A 24,279-nucleotide genomic window follows, 5' to 3' on the forward strand; every position below is an offset into this window, starting at 1 on the left:
ATTTTGAGTAATTTGAAGCTGATCCCCTTTCCTGCATTTATTTATTGCAACAAATGCAGTGAACTAAAGCATGAATTAATTGCAAATGGTTTATCTGAAAACTGCAAATTGAAGCCTGAAAAGATAGAATAAGAAAAGAGGAAACCAGAATGAATCTGTAAAGAAATCATTTGCAAAGTGTATCTATGAGGTGCTGCAGCCTGAATAATCTGCCAAAGTTCCTTAAAGAGCCAGCACAAGGAAAATGAAATCAGATCACACCAATGAATATACCGTACAAAAAGTATATAATACTCACCCCTTCATGTTACACAATGCACAGCTGAAAACTGAGGGAGGTGGGAAACCTCAGAAGAAATGAAAGTTTTCTATTCATTTGTCAGGATGCAAAAAAAAGTGTCTTCACTTCTGTATAACACATACCTCTAAGCACAATCCTCTCTCAACTCTCGGATCTGGGTGGCTTTTCCAGTTGTCTCTATAAACAGTTACAAGATCTCCTTCACAGAATTGCAAGGGAGCTGCAGATTCGTTTTGAGGAAGTTCAGGATCCTTAACATAAGCTCTTGAACTGCAGTCCTCCAGTTCCAGTCGAATAGCACTCCCTGTTAACAAAGCTATCCTGAAGTCAGCTAGAGCGGTCTGGTATACCCCAGGTACCTGTGCCCTTATTCATATGAGAGCAGAGAAATGTTACTATGTCCTAGCCAAAGAGGTGGAATTTCTGTTCTCTAATCCTGCCCCTAACTCTTTAGCCAGCACAGAAATATCTAGGCAATAGCACACCAACTGATAAGGAGGGCAAGCATCTCGACTTATTGGGAAGAAGGTCTTTTCTCCTAGGCTTCAGTTCAGGACAGCCAACTACCAAGCACTTAATAGCGAAGTACAATTTCCTGAACTATTCAAAATTTTTGGATTTTGCTGACCGGCTTGCACAGCAGGACAGAGCTCATTTCTCGCCTCTCCTAAAAGAAGGCAAAATGGTTGCCACAACCACACTTCAAACAGCAGTACATGTAGCTGATACATCTTCAAAGGCGATAGCTACTGCCATTGTAATGTTCAGGGAATTGTGGCTTCACGCTCCTGGGGCTTCCCAGGAGGGTTCAGAACATGAGGACCTGCACTTCAGTAAGACTCATCTGTTTTTAACCAGAAGGCAGATGAGTCAGTTCACACGATGAAGGATTTCAGGGCCACCCTTCACTCCTTGTGTGTATATATACTCCTGCCCCCAAAAGAAACTTCATAGGCAGCCATACAAGCCTAAACCAATGGCTCAACAATTCTACCACTAGAGACCTTATAAGCCACCCTTTAAGAAACAGGTGGTTCAAAAGCCCTACTTCCCTACATCTGCTGCAGAAGGTTCTTTATCCCAATCCCAGACCTCCGCTAAGCATTATTTTTGATGGGAGATCAAGAGCTGCAAACCACTAAGTCCAAAATATGCTGATCCCCACGCACTCTTTGGGGGTTATCTAGCATTCTGTTTCAACCCTAGAGTCCAGTAACAATGGACAAATGGGTGCTGAACGTCATCCATTCTGGCTTTATGATAGAGTTTACGTCTCTACCCTCCCCAAAACCCTCTTTTTCACTCACTTTGGGGGCCACTCTCATTCTCAAACAAGAAGTAGAATACCTCTTACAGCAAGGAGTGATAGAGCGGGTTCCTCTTCAATACCTAGAGAGGGGTTTTGAAAGAAGAGCAGTCGGAAACCTGTTCTCGATCTTTGTCATCTCATCCGTTTTATTTGCAAACTCAATATTTGCATGGTAACATTGGCATCTGTAATTCCGTTTTGGAAAAGGACGTGGTTTACAGCCCTCAATGTGAAGGATGCCTACTTTCACGGGGATGTCCACCCTGCTCATAGACTCTTTCGCAGAGTATAGTGGGCTTCCAATAGTTTTAGTACAAAGTACTCCCTATCAGCATTACTATTGCCCCAAGTGTCTTTACCAAGGTGTTCTTTATGGTAGCAACTTATATCAGACACTGTGATTTCACTATCTTCCCCATCTTAATGACTGGCTTCTTGTCACCAGGACACACCTAGATGCCTATGCATCCACTGCAACAAAGCTGCAACTCCCCTCCTCTTTTGAGGTCAATATAAACTCCAGAAAGTTCATCCTCACACCGACACAGATTTTAGACTTCATCAGGGCATCTTTAAATATAGTCACGGCAATGGCTTTTCTGCTGGTGGACAGGTGTCAGTCAAGGAATGATCTCATAGACCAGGTCATAAGCAGTGGTTAAGTACCTGTCAAGATTTCTCTCTCTCAGGTCACATGGCTTCATGCACATATGTTGCAATGTTTGCCAGGCTTTATCATCGTTGCCTGCAGGTGTGGCTTCAAACAGTGGACTCACCAAACCAACAGTCCAGGAGCACTGCAATGACTGTTCCTACCAAAATAATATCATCCTTGACATGCTGGGAAAATCCCCACCCAGGTATCTGTGGGCATTCCCTTGCTGGCCTGCCCACCAGATAGGACTATCATTGCAGACAACTCTGTGATGGGTTAGAGGGCCCACATTGACAACCATAAAGTGCAGGACACCTAGACATTTTGAGTCCAGAATGCACATCAATATCCTGGAATTGCAGGCAGTTCAAAGGGCTTGCAAAGCCTTTCTCCCATTCATTCAAGGTCAACATGCCCTCATAATGTCGGACATCACAACCATCTTTTACATCAACAAACAGGGAGAAGCAAAATTCATCCCCCTGTGAGCAGAAGCAGTGAGTTTGTGGAACTGGTGTATCAGCAATCAGATTGCTCTATTGGCAGTCTACCTCCCAGTGAACCAGAATGTGCTAGCGAACTCTCTCTCTGTCAATCATGAGAGGGAGTTACATGACCCTGTGGTGAGTGAGCAGTGATTTTGCTCTTTGGGGGGAACCTACCAGGGATCTGTTTGCCTCCCAAACAGGGAGTATAAAATATACTGTTCCAGAGGAGCCCTAGATCGTCACTTGCAGGGTAATGCTCTATTTCTACCATGATCAGACCACCTGAACTATGCCTTTCCTCCACTACCACTCCATCTCAGGTCTTATGAAAGATTCAGCAGGATAGGGCACGAGTCATCCTCATTGCCGCCCAGTTGGACCAGACAGGTTTGGTTCTCGAGCCTCGTAAACATGTTATCTTGGGCACTGATCATTATTCTTATGTTTTCTGACCTTCTGACCAATGGGAATGGCAAGATCAAGCATCCCAGCCTCTGTCCACTTCATTTCAGGGCTTGGTGTTTGCATCATCCTTAAAGTTATCATATTCTGAAACTATACAGAGCATCCTTTCTAACAGTAGGAAGGATTCCATTAGAAAATATTATCTAGCCAAGTGGAGGCTTTTTTTCCTCTCTGGATGCATCAGACATACGCCCCCAAAAGCTGCAGATATTCCTCTTATTTTGGACTATATTCTTTCTGTAAAGACAGCGGGTTTGTCCATCAGCTCCATATGGGTCCACTTAGCAGAAATCAGTGCATACCATTCACCTTCATAGGGCTACTTGATCTTCGCACACCCACTGAGTAGCAAATTCTGGAAAGGCTTAATCAGAATCTTTCTGCCAATAAAAAAGCCTACTCCTCAATGGGACTTGAATCTTGTTTTTTCAGTACTCACTAAGCCTCCCTTCGAGCCATGAGATTCTGGTTCCATGTCTGTCCTATCCATGAAGGTTCCGTTCCTAATAGCCATTGCCTCAGCCAGGAGGGTGGTTGACTTGGAGCACTGATGGCGAATCCTCCTTACACTCTATTCCATAGGGATAACGTTTCTTTATGTTTACACTATAAATTCACCCCCAAGTAGTTTCAGCGTTTCACCTGAACCAGTAATTCACTTACCTGTGTTCTTTCCAAAACCTCACACATCCTCAGAAGAAAGGATCCATCTCCTTGACACTCAGTGAGCCTTGGCCTTTTGCCTGTAGAGAACAAATCAATCTGAAAGTCTCCCAGACTATTTGTCGTCTTAGCAGAAAGAGTTTGGGGTCAGGCTGTGTCCTCTCAAAGAATCTCAGAATGAATCTTGGGCTGTATTTTGCTCTGCTGTCAGCTGTTTAATCTTCCTTCCCTTCCTGGGGCAAGGGCCCATTCTGCAAGAGTGCAAGAACACTTATGATATTGCTTCAAGAAGTTCCTCTACTTGATATCTGCACAACAGCTATGTTACTTTCCATCCACATGTTTGTAAGACTTTTTTTGCTTTGGTACAAGATTATTCTGCTGATGCACCCTTTGGAATGGTTGTCCTTCGTTCAGTTCTGCCGTCTGCATTCTCAGACCCTTCTCCTACTTGAGTAATGCTTGTCAGTCACCCATAGGGACCAGTATTTGAAGAAGAAGAAGAGATCTTATAGTAACTAGAGGTTCTTTGAGATGTGTGGTCCCTATCTGTATTCCACTACCAACCCTCCTTCCTCTGTGCTTTGGACCATCCTTTGGTTCATAATAGAGCTGGAGAGGTCTGCCCCACCCTATATCTCCTTGGTCAGCATCACAAGGTGAGTAAGGGCGCATATGCTTTCAAAATTCTCTGGCACATGGAGCACATGCGTACCCCCAGTGGAATACAGATCGGGACCACACATCTAGAAGAACCTCCAGTTGTTATAAAGTAAGTAACTTTCTCTTCCCTTTTCTTTCTGTGTTTATTTTCCTAATAGTCTAAGGAGAGCTGACAGATACACCAGTATCCTGTACTTTCGAATAAGAGACACACATAGTAACAAAATTGTTGTTAGCAATGCATGTTACTTAACAATTTAATTGTGAATATGATGTTAAAGAACCTGTCGTTTGCTGCAATGGTTTCATAAAGCAGCACTCATATGGCATCTGTTATAGGAATCTTCACCTGTCATTGTTACCTCCTGATATGGATTGAAGCAAAGAGGCTTAGCACTCACCAGTTTGCATGATGCCCCCATGTTCAGAGATAGCTATGTTGATTGTTAACTGATTTAACTTGTATGTCTCTGAATTTTGAGTTTAATATCAATAAGTTAATAATCAGTATTATAATTCTACTCTTACCAACCAGCTGTGCATAAATTGTTCATAATTTTGACTTAGCCAAAAAAAGTCTTTCCCCTTAGTCAAAAAAAGTTGCTCATCTTCCAGCCCAACTGTTATAAAAGTCCCTGTGGGCTGAAACACTGCTGTGATTGTTCACTATATACAGCACCTAATGCTGAAGTGTTTATAATTGCAAAAAGGAGAGCAACGTATGAGCACTTTCTGGGACACTCTGTTTAAAATCAACATAATCTATATATGTTGTATAAACGTTTGCAGAATCAGAGGTGTTGCTTTTTCCTTTGCAGTGCCTAATATTGACACTTTGACTCATAGTTTTCCTAAAGGTTAATGTGCGCGAGTTAGTCACGCAGATGCTACCTATGAACGGCTTCTTTTATAATGTCATAAACACTGGCTACTTATTTATCCTGGCAGTTTTGTCTGCTACACAAAATGTATTATGATTTTATTGGTGACAGTCTTTATGAACTATGAGTATTTGGATATCAATTGGTTAATTTCAATTTAAAATACAGGTCTGTAGGAAAAAATATATGAACCCAAACAGATCATAATTCAGATATAGCAATTACTGCCTTTAATTTAAAATAAACAGTCAATGTATACCCACAATTAGTTTATTTTTCCAAGTTTTTAAGGCTTCTTTTAGCATGTCACTATTTAAAGGGATTTGCATTACTTTTCTTTGAGATTTCCGGTCACATTTTGATGAGAAATGTAATCTTCTACAGCTCACCGAGTAACATGTTAGGCATTGAGAGAGTTTATTTAAACTACAAGTTAGTGCTTTTCCTATAAGAGGCTTTTTAAAATACATTGCAGCTCAATGCCCTGGCTATCAAAACAGAGGCTACTGCCTGAGAATGCGTGTCAGTTTGTATTTTCCTAGGGATTAAATGGGTGGTCCTTTGAGTTATTAGCCAGACTAAATGCAGGTAATGAGTTAATGGTACATAACTGCTATTTAGGAAGGAATATTGAAAAGGAACAGCGGTTAATTAAGAAAAGAATGGGGGGAAATGCTTAAGTATTGAAAGAGAATAGCACGGATACTTTAGCATAACTTTGTAAACGACATAAAACTATTTTAAAATAACTTCCTTTTAAAAAATTATGAAAATTCACCATAGAAGGCAATGGGGATTACTTGAGGAGTGAGGTACCACTGCACATGAGTAAGTGAGGCAAAAACTGACTGACTCTGTATTTATACCTTGAAATGTCCATGCTGCTACCAAGAAACACAGAGCCTGGTTCTGATCTCTCAACATAATAAATCAGGAGCATCTCCATAGTGTAAAATGTATCTGAGATCAGAATCTGGCTCAAAATATTCTTTATAGTCAAATTCCTCCTCCATTATTTTCCTTAAAACGAACTGATATCATTTGGAAAATGAGATTAAATGCATTTATGAATATATGCCATCTTAAGTAGATGTGGTCTTTTGTTTACACTATTATAATTATCAACCCCATTTTACAAACGAGGTCTCGGGCACTTAGTCTTGGCTAAGATCATACTGTAAGTCTGTGGAAGAGCTTGGAATTGAACCAGATCTTCTGAGTCCCAACCCATTGTCTCTGCCAAAGAACATCCTTTCTCCTGTATGCAAAGTGCCTAATGTGCTACATAAATAACAACAAAATATACAGACGGTATCAGGGTTAGTAGGACAAAAAAGTCTCTTTTAAAGCATTCACGCTAGGTGCTTGTTCATTCTTTTGAAACGCTCCACTCTCCTTTGATTTTATCCATCTTTATCTCCAGATACATTGTATAAATAAATTAGGCATAACCTAAGCAGTCGTGCATTACAATCACATTCCGCAGAGGTTTTTGATGACTTGATCAACAATAAGGAATATAATGTCCCAGGACAGAATATGAATAAAAATCCAGTGTTTCTTCCCCCAAAACCCCCAAATGAAATAATCTTCTACAGATACTTTTGTATGTTGAATTCTAAGGTCAGAAAACTTCTATTTGAATTTTAAATCTTTAGCGTCTTTATTATTGGCTTATTAATTTATGGTAGTACCCATAATGTGTTACGTAATGTAGAAATATGAAGTATCTCTGCATTATCGAGCTTATATATAAAGTAGACAGACATCAAAGAGGTAAAATGGACAAAGTTGTTGTTGGTAATATATCCGATAGCCTATATATAAAACCATTATGTTAGCTCCAGTCAACTATTCTATTGAAAGATGAAGTTAGGCAAATTCAGACTACAAATAATATTCATTTTTTAACAGAGTGTAATTAACCATTGAAACAATTTACCTTGGGATGTGTTGTATTCTCTGTCATTAGATGTCTTTGAATCAAGATTGATTAACTTTCTAAAAGATATGCTCTGGTTCATCCAGATGTTATGGGTGAAATTCTTAACACAGGAATTACTGGATGAAATTATATGGCCTGTGTTATGCAGAAGGACAGACTTAATGATTGTGATGGTTCCTTCTGGTTTTACAATCTATGAATTGAATATCAGTCAGTCAATTTCATGTAGACATCATGGTGGAAGAGAATATTCAGGGGCATGGTAGGGGCTGAGCCAAAGTCCTAGAAGGTTACTACAAATCTTTTTCATTCATTGATTTCAGTGGGTTTTGGGTTAGGCCCTTAATAGGTGGCCGTGCAACACATTGAGAAAGTAAGGTGGATGTTGAAGTGCAAGCATGGAAGAAGGCACAGGAAATGGCGGTGGGAGAAGCAGAGAAACAGCATGTGAACATATGATGAGCTTTAGGTTACATTATCCAAAATGGTAACATCACTATCCGTGTAAAATATGAATAGTGAAATAGTGATGCATGTTTTCTCTTGCTCTCTGGGACCATAGGAAACGGTATGCTACGTGGTTTCTTTGGTTAATTGCTTGTTGGTTCTGTTTTAGGACTTACTACCTGACAAAATGGAATTTTGCAAATCCTCTCTGTAGCTAATATTGGGGCAGATTCTGCCTTCATTAACAGTGATGTAAATCTAGATGAATCCTAAATTAAGTCAATAGGGTTACACTGAATTTACATTAGAGTAAATCAGGGCAGAATCTGCCCTATTGTGTAATATGTTGGCTCGTTGTTTGTCTGCCAGATAACATGATATGGGGTTGTTCATGAATACCAGAGAAGGGCCATTCATTTGTATAATCATATGATTAACTATTCTGCTAGGAAAGTGGCTAAAATAGTAGTCTGAAGAAGACAAGGAACACTGTGTGCTATAATAAGAGGGTTGCGTATTATTTTAGGACAGCGATTTCCAAACTCTGGTCTGTGGACCACTGGTGGTTCCAAGGCACTTGCTGGTGGTCTGTGGAGAGCAGGTAGATCAGGCAGTGTTGGCTCTCACACTTGTTTCTACTAGCTGAGATGTATTAATGATAGCTAAGAATACATGCAGTACTTTTCTAATAATAATTTGTGTGTGTGTAAGCAATTACCAAGGTGGTCACCATGCCACCACTAATGGATGGTGGTAGGGAATAGGATTGTGGGCTTTACGGTGGCAAATGTCAAGGGAAGTAGTCCAGTGGAAATTTCAGAACATATTTCAGAAAAATCTAAATGGTAACTCAGTTTTAATAGTGACCAACAAACTTTGCTTTCATTATTTTCTCTGTATAGGCAGCAAGAAGGGAGTTTATGTAAAAGTGTATGAAGTCAGAATACATTGGCTTACCTTATGGTTTTTAACTTATTTTGAAGCATTTCAAATGTTTTTAATGCTTTCTTGTTTTGAAAAATACTTCATAACATCTCTTTGGGGTGACTGGGTGCTATTGACAAATTGTGGGTCCAGTGTTGAAATACGCTAGCTCTAGGTTTGTGTCTATAGCATTTTTCTAGATAACTCAAAAAAATTTAGTGACTCCACACCTGTGCTTCAGCAGAGAGTACATTTAAGATATTGGATAACAAGTGCAGTAAACACGTGGCTAGATTCAGAGGTTAACTATAAGATGGTGCAAGGTTCACAAATGGTAGGTGGGTGTAAAAAGAGTTTTAGGTGGGTGATTTGCATACTTAGGGGGCAGAAGACTGGGAAGTAGCAGAAGAAGCCACTAACCTTAAGAGTGTAAAAGTGTAAATTTAAACTACAGTACCTACACATACACACAGTTAATTTATGCCTGTTTACAACTTCTGTCCCTTAGGTGTGCAAATTACACCAGCTGAGACCCATATAGACTCCCTGACACCAAGGTATTGATCTGCAACTTAATTTGTCACTGAATTTCACCCGCAAAATTTGTCCTCCAACTTTATATTAGGACAGTTTTTTCTTTTTTTGATGTTGGCCATCATGAAAGCTGCTTTTTCTTAGAATTGTGTGTAGCATTGTGTACAAAGAAATGCAGTCAAAACCCAATTCTCAGACAACAGTGTCTCTTGGCTATATTAAAGAGAGAATGAAATCATGAACCTGTTATCCAGGCAAAGTTCGGCAGGCTTCATTTGTAAGCATGGATTCTAAATATAGGTAGAGGCTGAGCTTCCTGTTTATGTAGCTAGCTACTTCAAGTGATGATTCACTTTGAGCCCTCACATGGGATTCGTTACCAGTGAGTTATCCCACATCAATGCCTGTGCAGAGGAACTGGTTGTTTTCACAGGACAGGGCAGGAACTGCCTCAGTACAGACTAGTCATGCTGCCCATCTATCTTGATGCTGCAATCTCTGTTGCTCAAAAGCTTATACCTTCCCAGCCTTTTGAGGACTGTTTAAATCCTAAATGTACATCATGAATCATTAGTATTGATATAAATGTTGACATTTTTGTCATTGCTTGGCAATACTTGTATTTCACTTTATGGTTTTATTTCTGGATGCTTATTTTAGGGAAACAAATATACATTTCATTTTATGAACCCACTGGAATATATTAAATTGAAATGTGTGAAAAGCAAATAGCCCTAAAGATGCTTCAGTGTTTTATTTACTATGACTTTTTTTTCCTTTGAGCTGTATTCAGTAAATTATTAATGAAGGCCCTGATTGAGCAAGATACTTAAGCACATGCTGAATTATAATCATGTGAGTAGACCTAAGGTGATTCCTGGCACCCAATTAAAGTCAATGGCAAAACTCTCAATGACTCCACAGGACTACTCAGATGCTTAAAATTAGGTATGTGCTAAAGAACCTTGCTCAATCATGGTCAAAATGAATTAAATGGAATTTTGCAGCATACATCACGGAAATGTGTATCTGAATTTTCCTGTTTATCTTCTTAGCATCCCACACAAAAATATAAAAGTTTATTATTAATTAAAGCCAGATTTTATAATGATGTGTGCAATTATTTACTTATTTAAATATAAAGGCTACTGACCTGATTCAGGTATTTTATATTCCATCAATTTGAATGGAGTTATGCACAATTTATATTGGTCTGAGAAAAGAATCCGACAGTTTTAACTTGTATTGTTGCCATGTGAAAGATAGTTTCTCTGCATTCTTTAACTGTCTGTATCAAGGTTTTCTACAGTATCCATCACCATAGTATCTTAGGGCTTATTTCTTACAGAATGTCCACTGATACATTTCTAATGCATTATTCAACACTTCACTAATACCTTTTGTTAAAAGAAACCTGCACTGTTCATCCCAAATTATAAATGAGCTTACTGTGTTTAAAACCATTCTTTAGTGATTCAGCAATGGTCACTTTATATTTTTAAAGTACTCTTTGAGAGTCTTGTCTAGAAAATAAGAGGTATGTTAAAATTTGTTAATATCCACCCATTGCAGAGTTTAAAGCCTTCATTGTCTGCGTTCCATGGTGCTTTGGAGCTAAGTTTTAGGATTGTTTATGGATCATTTTCGGCCTTTCACCCCATGGCATAGGTATGTTCTCCAGCTGATACCATCATCTCTAACTAGATGCAGATGGCTGAGTTTGAACCCTAAGGAACCCTATGGAAAGGTAACATTTATGTCTTTGGTGTCCTGATTTAGAAAATATGCCACAGTTTACTGACTGGAGTAACACTCTGAGGTTTCAGTATAATTTGTTTCCCCCTTTACTGTATTCTAGTTTGGAAAGGGATTAAGAATGTAAAATAGTTTAAATGTAATAAATAAGAGATTTGGGGTTGGTGAGACAGTGATGTTTCATTTTGATTTTGAGGATTTTCTACTGGAAATCCATGGTGATTTGGACACTCTCTATTTTACATCTGTAAGCAGCATGAGCTTGGACTATCCCCTTTGCTCAGAATCATTCCATGTGCCTGAGATAGATTGTATCTGCTTTTGTTATGATTATTATCTCTTCATTCCCTACACAGGCTAGGTTTAAGATAAGAATCATTCACTAAGATCTCTCACATATTAATGAAAAACTTCTCCTTTGTGACATTAGATTTTTTTTTTCTGTTACCTGGTAGTTTGGCATTGAGATTAAATAATGGGGTAGATACTTGATGGCATCAGTTTAACAACTGTTAATGGTGGTTTTATTTTTATTCCACCTGATCTACAGTAAGTGTCAAAAACCATCACAATATGAATTTTGGAGATCACAATTAGTGCAAGAAACTTGCTTGATATGATTGTTTGTTGGTAGTTATGTCTATGTATATAAATCCATAACCCTGTTTGTGTGTTTTGGGGGGGCTCGGAGTTGCAAATGAAACTCAAATATGGACCAATGCAAAGCAATGCACACTGGAAGGAGTAATGCCAATTAACAGAGAATTTATCGCATCCCTTGGCCATCCGTTCCAATGATTAATTACTCTTACTACTAAAAATTAATTAGATAAACTACTAAAGGGGATTCCTTTAGGTCAGAGTTGTGACATATTGGCAGCAGGACTGCTGTCAGAGGATGCAGGAGGAGAAATGGAAACAATATCCCAGGCTCAGGCTGAGCAGGGGGCTTGATATTGCTGCTGTTCTGCCTGAGCTGTTTTTCTTGCTGATTCTGGATGGAACTGCTAAAGTGCCTGAAGTTAGTTGCTTTGGTGCTTTGCTGGATCAGGGTTTAGGATTACATAAAGTACACTAAGGCGTACACTTCAGTTGCACATTAGCACCTATAATAAACTCCTAAAGGCAGGTGGTTTAGTGTCCTCATTCGTTTACACGCATTTGCTATTAAGACACTAGGTTGATAATCCTGTCTTTTAAGAAAATGCCTTCAGTAATAATAACAGATCACACAAAAATTATTCAGTAATACAGTATTGTATCTGTTCCTTTTTATCAGTGGACCATGCCCTGCACTTGCAGGTTATGCATTTTTCCCCCTCTTTGACTGCTAATTATTCAGTAGTGGTGGGATAATAAAGGAGTCTCTAAATGTCATAGCTCAGATCCTCAGCTGGTGTAAATTGATATAGCACCATTGACCTCAGTGGATCTAGATCAGTTTATATTAGCAGAGAATCTGGCCTCAGAGGTGTGCAATGTATGTAATATTTATTGAAGCGTCGTGAGCTAATATCACGGTCCTAATGATTATAGTTACTAGCTTTTAAAAAAGCTTATTCCCAGTTCTACACTTTATCTTAAGTGGTGCAGGTAGTGTAGCGTGGCAGACAAAGGGAGCCAGCTGTCACTGATCCCAGGCCACTGGTCCCCGAAGGCTCCTGCTCTAGTGCTCACTGCTGGCATAAGAGGCACAAAGTGACTTTAGCAGACTACAGAATCTGGCTCTCAGGGTCCAATCTCCACTGCTTTATACTCTGTGTAGGCATTGATACTTGTGCAAAGTGAATGAAAAAACCACCATTTTGATTTGGTAGCATTTTACACTTACTTTGTGCTCACTTTGCCTGGGTATAAATGGCTATACACAGTGCAAGGCAGTGGAGAATTGGAATCTGTGGGTGAAATCCTGGCTCCATCAAAATCAATGTCAAAATTCCTATTTACATCAGTGGGGCTCCGATTCCACTCTATAGCTTATTTAACCAAGGCTTATTTATTGATGTTTTATCAACCTTCTGTATATGCCCTTTAAAACAAGGAAGCATTACAACCTTCAAAGTATTATGTAGCTTTGGGAAACAAAACGATCAGGACAGTGCAATATACATTCAGTAGTTTTAAAATAAGATTGCCATCCTGTTACCAAGAATGCAGTTCTTCTTTCATCATTCACGAAGAAAGAGCTGGAGGCTTTCAAGTGTCTGCAAAGATTCTTGGTCATCTATCTGAGCTATAATATTGCAGGTATGGCAACGTGCCAAAGACATTAGATGGATTTATTTTTCTTGGAATTCTGCATTATGGCTGAAATAGAGACCTAAGTGCTACTGTTGCAAAGCTGATCTTTCATTATACTTAAATGAAGTGTTTATTTTTGTTTTCATTGTACCCAGGTGAGGTGTGCTATACAGAACTCAGTTGAATTCACCTATGAATCACAATCTGTAAATCTGCAACAGGTTTGTGTTTGTACAAATGCAGACTGTTTTATTCATTCACATAAACACACACTTCTATGGTCACTAGGCATTACCTGTGATCTTGCAGAATCACACTCGTATAGACAGAGATTACTGACTAACCTGTGCGTTCCGTGTCACGGGTCCAAAGAGAGGTGCCAAAAGTAGCTATGCTTGCCTTCAGTCGACTTCCTCTCAGTCCCTTGCTAGCTTCCTTTCTCTCTTGTTTAAAGTTCAGATTCTGTGTCTTCCCTTTATCCTTGTGCTCTCATCTTACTGTGTTGCTGTTCTTGTCATCTTCTCATATTCTCTCCAGGACTCCTCTTATTCCACTCCCTACCAGTGGAGACTCATTTTTCTTCTCACCTGTTTTGTTTTTCTCATTCAAATCCAACCTGCATACCCACACTTTTCACTTGGCTTTCTACTCTTGTGCTGTCTTATCCCTCTTTCCTACTTCCATCTATTCAAATGTATTAAACCTTATAAGCTTTGTTCTTTATGGTCAAATTCTGCTAGCTCTATTTATGTTTGTATTTAGCCTAGTTTGACAATTGACTGATCTTTGACTACTGGTGGTAGATATGTCAATGGCCTGTAAAGGGATGTTAGATGGGGTGGGTTCTGAGTTATTGCAGAGAATTCTTTCTTGGGTGTCTGGGTGGTGAGTCTTGCCCACATGCTCAGGGTTTAACTGATTGCCATATTTGGGGTCGGGAAGGAATTTTCCCCCAAGGCAGATTGGCAAAGGCTCTGGGCATTTTTCACCTTCCTCTGTAGCATGGGGCACAGCTCACTTGCTGGTGGATTCTCTGTACCTTAAAGTCTTTAAACCATGATTTGAGGACTTTAATAACGGAGTCATAGGTTAGAGGTTTATTACAGATGTGGGTGGGTGAGGTTCTGTGGCCTGTATTGTGCAGGAGGTCAGACTAGATGATCATATTGGTCCCTTCTGACCTTAGAATCTGACTCTATGTTCACCTGCTACCTTATTACTGAGTAGCCCCACTGATTATGTTTGAGTAATGTTACTCATTACTTTTTTTGTTTTAACCCTTATCCGATTACCCCTTTCTTCTTTATGTGTTATCACTATGTTATGTACTATGTTTGCGTAATTTAGGTTACAAACCCTTTAGGGGAGGCAACAGCCTCTGTTTTATTCTCTGTTAAAACAATATGCAAATAATATAATTAATAATAGCCTTTAGATGGACGTCACTATGGAAGTACTGTACAAAATGTTATTAAAATGGACTGTGGGCTGAAGTTTTTCTGCTTTTCCCCCAGCTCAGTGATAAAACTTTGCCTGAATTTGGTGGCAGAAATTTCTCCTTGTAAAAGTGGGAGATATTTATGTCTGGCCAAATATTAAATGATAGTTATATCATTATACATCTAAAGAATTAAAGAAGGAACACACTATATGTAAGCCTCTGTCCAGGAATGCTACGTTACAGACCTCAGGCTGGTGACACAATAGAACTCGGTATCCGTGCAACAGATTTCTCCTTCTAAAACTGGATGATCCTAATGTCCAAATAATAATAAATAGGGCTGTTCCTAAAGGAAATGCATAAGGTAATAAATGTACTAGATGCTGCCTGCCAGAGTCAAACTCAGGAGGTAAGGCAGGGAGGACTTTTGGAAGGGTCCTTTTACAGCAAGATCAGATTGCTCTGCTGAAACATAGCCTGTCTCTGTGAGAAATCAAATAAAGATGGCTTCTGCCAAGCAGGCTGATCCTCATCACATGGAGTGAGCTCAGCTAGTCAGTGATGCCAGGAAATGCAAGATTTCCACCATGTGACTTCCTTATTATATTATTATTTGTATTGTGGTGGTACTGAGAGACCCAGCAGAGGTCAGAGCACTGTTGTGCTGAGTGCAGTACTCACATAGTAAGAGACAGTTCCCATCCTGATGGTCTTGCTGCCAGCCTTCATCATTGACTTGGTTACATTTTTAAATAAGCACTTCCCTGTCTTTTCCCTTGCTGCCCCATATCTTTGGGAAGAGCTCTCTGTAGACAGCTACAAAGCTAATTGTCCTTTTAAATCCCTTCTTACTGCTCACCTTTTCTATGATGCTTATGAAAAAACTTGATGATGGTTAGGTAGATGGTGTAGTGAGACCTCTGCCTGTTACATGGTCTCCTTATGCTCCTGTTTGTCTGTGTGTCCATCTGTTGTCTCTTGTCTTAGGTTGTAAACACTTCGGGGCAAGGACTGTTGAGGGTTTTTTTGTCCTGTTTGTACAGCATCTAGGACAGTGGGGCACCGCTCCATGACTGGTGCTCCTAGGCAGTACTGCAGTACCCATAAAAAGTCAGGATGAAACAAAGTATGATTGTCTCCATTTTAAGGGTGAGGAACTGAGGCACACACAAAGCCAAGACTTGAACCCAAATCTCCTGTCCAAGGCCTAGACCACAGAATGACTATCCCAGTTTTCCCTCCTCTATACGATTCATTCCAATTAGCTTTCCGAGTTCAGCATGATCTGCAGCTTGATACAGTTTACAGGCATCTAAAAACAAAATCATAACTGGCTTCTGCAGACAGTTTGCAATCACTCAAGACAACAGTCACTCAAGATGCCACCGTTTCATGGACACGGTTGGAACTCAGAGCAACATCCGTTAGCAGCTGGTGCCTAAGTCAGACCAAAATGTTCCAAGTGTGGACTTTTGTCTGAACCCATTGGAGGCCGCTGTGCTGAGTAGATAGAAGCCTTCCTCTTGTGTCCATGTAAAACAGAGTGAAGAGTAGCTCTGGCAAGGGAACACAGGCAGCAAGCAGTGAATTGGCAACTTCCTAGCAGCTGCATCTGTTCTCTTTGTCCTCTATTGCTGCAACTATAGAAAATGAAAAAGAGGAGTGGGGGGTGGCCCAGTTGTTCCCATCTGCCCCCCTCCCCCCACGCGGCCAGTGTTTTGAAAAATGTGAAGGTAATTTGGGTGAGGGGACTGGTTCATGATCAGTTGAGGCCAAAGCAAGGGAGGGGTAGGGATGAAAATGCCCAGCCACACTGTATGCCGTACTGTATGCCAAGGGCCAAAAGGAAAGGTAAAGACCTCCTAAAATTGTTAGGAAAGGGGCCGATACAGATCCACTGTCCTCCTTGGAGTTGCAGAAAGGCATCAGTGGGGAATATTAGTCTGCTGTTCTTTTGTGAGGTGGCAGAGGAGATGGCAAGCCACTAGGCCTTCTCATGAGAAGACCTACTGGTAGGGGAAAGCTTGTTTGGAGGTGGGAAATTGTATGAGAGTGTAGGATTGATTGAGGGACTTCATGGGATCCTTCATTGGATTCTGATGAGTGTCCATTCCTCCTACTTCTAATTGGCTTAGGACTCATTGGCCCTCCCAGTTCTATTTGAGGTAACTTTATATTGGCAGATTGGCATCATGTCTAGATGTCAGTTTTTCTTACAGGGCTGATGCTTGCCTCCCTTTCTCCCCACCAATGTTTTATATTTTATGGCTTTGAAAGCTCTAGGAAATGTTTAGGGCCTGAGTCCCCACTGTCCTGCGCCTTATGTAGTCATGTAACGCTGTGCAAAGTGGGTGTAAAATACAACCCTTCTTATATGGTAGCATTTTACATCCACATCACATTTACTTTATGCATGGGTATATTATTATTATGTAAGTGATTATGCAAGGCATAGGGTAGCACAGAATTGGACCATTAGAACATAGGTAACACTACCTATATTGACTTCCCATTTGGGCAGTCTTCAAGATGTGCTCTAAAGGTCTCTGTTTTTATCTCTTAGGTCTTGATGTTCATCTTGGCAGAAATAACTCGCTGCTGATTATTGCTTAGAGAAGTTTTGAATATGCAGCGTGAAATAGACACCAGTGTGTGTGTCTTGTTAATAATTAATTTTTCTGTTCATTTTAATTTTATCTTTTTTACTTCATACATATGATTTAATTTTAACACAAAACCCCTCGAAAAACAAATTAACCATTAAAGAATATTATTGCAGAATTGGAAAGAAAACATTTGGGAAGAAAATATAGCTAGAGTCAAATTTGTAAATTAAGATAAGTGTTATTTTTCTAATAAAGAAAAATAATGCACAAGAATCACTCCAGCATTCTGAGCAAATGGCAATTTATTTGTGGAGGATACTTTTACAAAAAGTAATTACTCCAATAAACGCTAATGAATAGTACGTTTATCTTAAGTGTCTCATGAACAGTTCCCAAGGGGAGGAGAGCCAGATTAAAGGCTAAGGGTTAATCTAAAACACAATGCTTTAAGAACTTCTTCCTGGTGTCAGTAGGGATTTTAAAAAATATTTATTGAACATTCTTTCATGTTTTTCGCGCATTACTTTGACATTTTACAGTTTGCTGATACAAATTAGCTAGAGTTCAATAATCGAATTGGGTTGGGTAAAGCATATGCAGGCTTTAAGCAATAGATCTATGCATTTTCCAAAAATTTTCCTTTATTTCACATGCAAAAATTGGCAGTTCAGTTTGAGTGCACAGTTCCATGGTTTTTAACCTTTTGACTTAGGATTTCTCAGTGACAAAAAAAATAATCATAGATTCCAAGGCCAGAAGTGACTATTGTGATCATCTAGTCTGACCTCCTTTATAACACATGCCACAAATCTTCCACAAAATAATTCCTAAAGCACATCTTTTAGGAAAAGATCCAATCTGGATTTAAAAATTGCCAGTGATGGTGAATCCACCATAATTCTAATTATTATATGACTGAATAAGAGCAATGGGTTGGGTTGATGACGGAAATGTTTAGGGCAGGAATAGTCTTTTTTTTTTTTTGGTCAAGATCCAAATTTCTTGGTCAAGATATAGTCAAAGTCCAGACTCCAGAGAAAATAATAATAAATATGTAAATAAATCAATAGATTTTGGGGTCTGTTCAAAAGCATCTGGAGGTCCAGATTTGGCCAGCAGTCCACCTATTGACTTCCCTAGGTTAGGGTTGTGGAACTGGGCATCTCCTTATGCAGCCAAACAGTGCTGATGTATTTTCCCATGTAAATTATACATAGGGCTACATTGTCCCTGCCACTGTGTGGGGGCCAAAACTTAACCCCTCACATACATTTCTGTTCTTGTATCATGTAGAGCTTAGCCAATCACAATCCCTGCTTTCTCCCAGGAGCAGGACCTACTCCCTCTTAGCATCCCCTGGTTTCATGTACATCCCTCTGAACTCCTAGACAAAGTGTGCATCTCTGAAACTCAGTGGTTCTTGGAGCAACTTCAGCTCCTTCCCCATGTTGCAACACAGCCCTCTATTACTTTACTATATTTGCAAATAGATGTGTCTGTACTTATGCTATAGAAGGACCTATTTCCAGATTCTTGTTTACTTTCTTACAGTGATGATGTAACCTCTTTTCACCTTTCAAAGTAGTACATATTTTCCCCCCTGATTTGGCAGCCCTCCATCACAGCTACGTTCCCCTGGATCCATGCTGCTGTTCACCTATTGGGGTAGGCTTGTGAGCGTGGGAGATAGACCCTTCACCAGAGCCAGACAAAAAATGAGTCACTGCTAGATGAAATACCTCAGCGTGCCCAGAGCCAAAGGTAAACACCACATTTTTGCCCACATTTGTCCACAATAGCATCCTCCATTCCCACAGATTCATTCATTAAACAAAAGCCAAACCAAAAGTAAAACCAAAACCTTCTTGATAGGAGGGAGGAAAACGAGAGAATATTGTCATCTTTGGAGAAATGGGAAGTGCTCAGATACTACAGTGACAAAGGCAATATACATAGACTCATAACTGAATAACATAACTCAATGGGTGGCTAGATTCGTTGATTATCTTAAAAGTAAGGTCACTGTTAGTATCTTATTTTGTAGACAGCTGACACTCTTTAGTCTTCTATTTAGAAAAAATGAAAAGGTAACTTTTCTCACAAGTGGCTGCCTCTAGCATGTCACCACATTATCTTCCCTTTATTTCAATGGAAAGTCTATATTGTCTATATTGCTATATATCAATAGCAGACCATGACTAAAATTTTGGGGTTATGTAATTCCTGTATGAAGTCTCCAACTATGATTAGACATCCTGGGCCAGATTTCAAAGTCGCTGGCAATTGTGCATAGATGTTCATATGCATCCAATTGAAATGTTCAAAATCCTGTTGCCTAGCTGGCCACATGTGCATAAAAGTCCCTTCTTTGCATACACACTCCAGGGATTTACCTTTATACATGCCTAATTTCTGCATGTAAGTGCCACAATTTCATCCATGTACATCTCGCAGTGTCTCTTATGGACGACTAGATTAAAAGAGATCGAGAATCTTGTAGACTCTATAGTGAAATGTCCCTGTTTATGGTCTGTGTGACAGTTTCATGGGAGTTGTTAGTGTCAGCTCATATGGCTGTATTGATTTTCTTCTCATCTTTCTAGTTTCACTCACATACACACCATCCCCTTCCTCCTCCAAAAAGGCTTTTTCTCTCAAACCCAGAGGCCCATTCTTTTTAGCAACGTTAACCAGACAACTAATCTCTGAGCAAACACTTGAATTTAATCTATCATTGTTTTCTGACTCCAGTTTAGTAGAGGTCAGAAAAAGAGATTCTTTAAAGCGATCACAAGTTTATTTTTCCAAAAGCACATCAGTAGATTAACACTGTGCCAAAGAAAATACAGACATACAGTATTTCTTTTAGTACATTTTAGCTAAATAAAGTCTTAAGACTACGTGGCTTGGCTCAGCTAGGGTGTATTCAGCATAAGGTACAACTCATGTAACTTCTACTATCTAAAAATTCAGCTTAAATGAGCTCCATTTCAGCCGTGCAATTTATTCTACACCTGAGGTGAAGTAGCTTGCCCTCTGCTCCCTTCTCTGATGTAGAGCCATTAGAGAGGGAACTGCCAATGTGTTTGTGCAAATCTGTTTGCTTATATAAAGATCCCATTTAAACATCTCCACCCAAGAAATTCATGTTGATTTTGGACAATCCCTAGACGATTTTATTCCTTAATAAATAAATAAATAAATCATATAAACCAATGACTCATGACCCTGCTCCCATAGATTTCATTCCGTTATAAAGGTAACATTTGCGTTGGAGACACATTTTGAGATAACATGAGACAAGGACAATTTTATATTTGGCCAAAAAAATAAAAATAAAAATAATGTAAATATATATGGGGCTACATGATGCTGTGGGATGGTATAGAAGTCTTGGAGGTTGGAATGTATGGATTACTCTTTGATTGGCAAAGCCACAAGTGATTTCAGCCTCTACCAACAGTGGTTTTAAGGGCCCAATCCAGTAAATGCCTTATTTGTTCAAATGCTATTACCCATTGATTTGCAGCCATTCTTATTCATCTGTGAAAACAGCTATTGAAATCGGCAGGGTTCCACACTGGCGCACATCTGCTTGTGCGGTCAGGGCTGTAGTTATTTTCCATGATGAAAGCAATTGCATATTTCTCTCTTGTACTATTATGTTTAGAGATGAAAAGTTACTAATGTTCACTGCTATTAAACAAGGGAAGAAAACTCATGGTTTCAAACTCGATTATTCTATAAGTCATAATCCTGCTGTCCTTAGTCCAACTTTCCACTGGAATTAATAGGTGTTTTACTGAGTAAAGAGTTCAGGATCAAAGCATAATCTGTAATTTATGAAAGTTAGCATATGGATCCTAGAAAACTCTGGTACATGCTTATCTTCCTATGCAGTGTTTGTCATACCTATGTAATTTGGCTTGACGATATACCTGCCCTTGAAAAGAAAGGAACATGCTGGTCTTCAAAGGTTCAGGTCACTTAAATCCATATTTAGTCATCAGTATGGATTTAGGTGCCTATCTTCGGAAAGGTTAGTTTGAAAATGTTGGCCCCATGTATAGTTGTGGACGTTGCTTATATTGCACAAATGTTTAGTGTGTCCATTGTGTGAGGTTATGTACATACGCATAGTGAGCAGCTGTCCATGACCTGAATTATTTGTAATCTAAGAAAGACACAGTATCTCAACCTCAAATGCTCAAAAATCATGACTCAAGCTCCACCGAAAATCATGAGATTAAGTAATGAGATTTTTAATTGTTCATGCTTTCTTATTTGCCTTTTAATTTTTTGAGGTCTGTGGTACATATTTTTGAGTTTTCCTCTACAATTATGAGAATTACAGATTTACTTTTATTTTTTCAAATGAAAGCTGAGATTCTCAAATAATCACTTTTTTCTAAGTGCTGGAGCTTTAAGTAAAAACATTCATTTTACAAGATTCTCAATAAAACCCAGAGAGTGAGCAACACAAGACAGACAAAGGATGGGATCAGAAACATGCTCATAGAGGGAAACCTACATGCCTAAGGTCCCACCGTAGGTTAGTGGAAGAACTGGGAATAAAACTCAGGTCTCCTGAATCCCAGTGCAGTGTTCTGCACTACCCACGAGATCATGCTACTTTCCTGTATTCTGAATTTGAAGTGCCCTATGTGTACTTTTAATGAGATGGGTGAGGAGGCCAGCCGTCTCCTGCATGAAGTTAGGCTGTGGAATAAACAAATAAAAAGTAGTGAAGACAGTTTTTGCTAAAAACAGAAATTAAGATTAAAAACAATGTTTTGGCCTTAGGCCCTTATTTTGAGTTTTGGAAAACAGAACAAGCTTTTTCATTTTCCATTACCTGCAGAAAGCCCTCATAGGCAAAACATTGCTTCTCATCTAATTTTCTGTCCCTCACATGTGTTTTAATAAAACCTTTTTTTTTTCTTTTTTCATTTAAAGCAATGTAATGTAAATCATGCCAGGACGTGACCAATAACAGTTTTATTAGGAGTATTAGTTTGGTTGAACAAAGCCCTTTCTGTGGCAAACTCTGTGGTAATTTGCTTGAGGTTTGGGGGAAAAAAGATATTAGGATACATTATTTTCTTTTAACAATTATCATTTTACATCAAAAGATTACTACCTTTTTGGCTGCCTATATAAAATGTAGTACAGTTCTTGCTCATTCCATCTAGGAAAGTGGCTATTGCATCCACAGTAACTACAGTATATTAATGTTAACAATTTTTAGTATTCAAAACTGCTAACTGTGATTGGCAGGAAATTTACTATACGTGGATTTAAAGCTTTGATGGCAGCATTAGCAATATTGTGGACTAGATTCTCATTTGTGCTGCACCCTCTTTATATTGTGGAAAGAGTCTTTAAAGAAGGTATAAATGTAATTTATTCTATGTATATTGTTGTAAATGAGAATTTGGCCCTGTCTAAATTTTTTCTCTCTTTGGTGCTTAAATATATCCGAGTGCCTCATAGTCTTTAATATATCTATCCTCACAACACTCTGGCATGGTAGGGAGGTGCTACTATCCCAGTTTTATAGACAGGAAACTGAGACACATGCCCAGTGTTACACAGAGTCTTTGGCGGAGCAGAGAATTAGCAGTGATTGGTGAAGTCTAAGAACTAGTGTAAACTTATTTACAAGTTTATTAAAGTGGACTCAAAACAATCTGTGGACATCTGTGTGTGTGTGTGTGCATGCCTCTGTGTTTTTAAATGTGAGATTTTGGTGGGGTTATTGGGGGTGGGAGGGCTGGGTTGAAGTGGCTTTTTATATTATGCTGTGAAGGCCCTAAGTTTCCTGCTCATTCTGACCTTTTCTGGAAACAAGTTGCACAGCTGTGGTCCTTTTGGAGAAAAAGCTCTGTCTTGCATGTGTTCGTTTTATTCCTGAGGTTGATGTTTTATTGTTCTGGTTGTACACCACTGTTGTGGTAGGTCATGATCACACAAAGTAAAGTTGTCCCTGAAGCATCTGAGTCAGTACGTAGAATGCTTTGAAGATCAGGACTAAATCCTGGAATTTGATCTTGAATTGAATGGAAAGCCAGTGAAGAGAGAACATTGGGCTAGGGTGCTGTGTTCTCAGCTCCCTCTATTGCCGAGTCCTTCCCTTTCCTCAGTTAGATGGAATGTTTCACATCCTGTCCATGTGCTAATGAAGGTCTATGTTTATCAGTGGGCGATCACTCAAAATTACGAATTATTTTCATTTCAGAGAGTTTCCTAGAGCAGTGGGGCGAGATGAGTTAGTGGAAATGTCCTTATATAAAAGAATGTGTATTTGTTTTATTTTTCAGACACAGATGTTAAAGAACTAGAGGATGTCTTTGGACTTCACGGACAAATTGAGCACAAGTTGGACTTCCTCAGAAACAATGTGCCAAAAGATATGAAGCTTGTGCTGATTGGTCATTCAATCGGTTGCTACATCACCCTTGAAATGATGAAGAGGGCATCAGAACTTCAGGTATGTCAGCCTTGGGGAAAGGAAGTTATGTCGTTCAGCAGTGCATCCCCCGCACTTAGCATTTGATTAATCAACAAAGATAATGGGATGCCACATCCATTGTGCAGAAGCAACATTCCCCCTACTTTCAGACCAATTGTGTATTAAAGAAAATGACGTTCAGTTACTTTTCATGGGTGTCTGCCTCCGGAAGAGAGGAGAGTGATACAAAACGTGTATGATCTGATTTTCCACTGCAAAACACTTTATGTAGCAATTTACACCTCTACAAAGGGGCTAGGGAGAACTGCTGTGAACTCAGAATAGTAGCAATCCCTATTTGTGAGATAGATCAGTCCTACACAAATAAGTGTCCTATCTCAAAAGATGTCATGAACATTAATTAACTTGAATAATCTGGTTTAGTAATTAAATAGTAAATGTTGTTGACAATACTGCAATTTGATATGTTTACATTTTAATAATATGCAA

General features: G+C 39.2%; 1 protein-coding gene across 7 annotated transcripts in view; it reads left to right on the forward strand.

The window, feature by feature from the left end:
* The window catches only part of LDAH (lipid droplet associated hydrolase), a 165,164-nt gene that overhangs the window by 44,022 nt on the left and 96,863 nt on the right, over positions 1 to 24,279 (forward strand). For 5 of the 7 annotated variants that reach the window (XM_067544707.1, XM_067544708.1, XM_067544709.1 and 2 more), the window contains one exon: positions 23,639 to 23,808. In XM_067544707.1, coding sequence (XP_067400808.1) covers positions 23,639 to 23,808 — 170 coding nt within the window. Of the gene's footprint in view, positions 1 to 9,273; positions 9,299 to 10,854; positions 11,023 to 23,638; positions 23,809 to 24,279 lie in introns of those variants that run through there. The other 2 variants (XM_067544712.1, XM_067544714.1) reach the window with 2 other exon arrangements.

This window comes from Emydura macquarii, unplaced genomic scaffold (genome assembly GCF_026122565.2).
Source record: "Emydura macquarii macquarii isolate MOO-44397 ecotype Brisbane River unplaced genomic scaffold, CSIRO-AGI_Emac_v2 contig_1027, whole genome shotgun sequence".
Lineage (NCBI taxonomy): Eukaryota > Metazoa > Chordata > Testudines > Chelidae > Emydura > Emydura macquarii.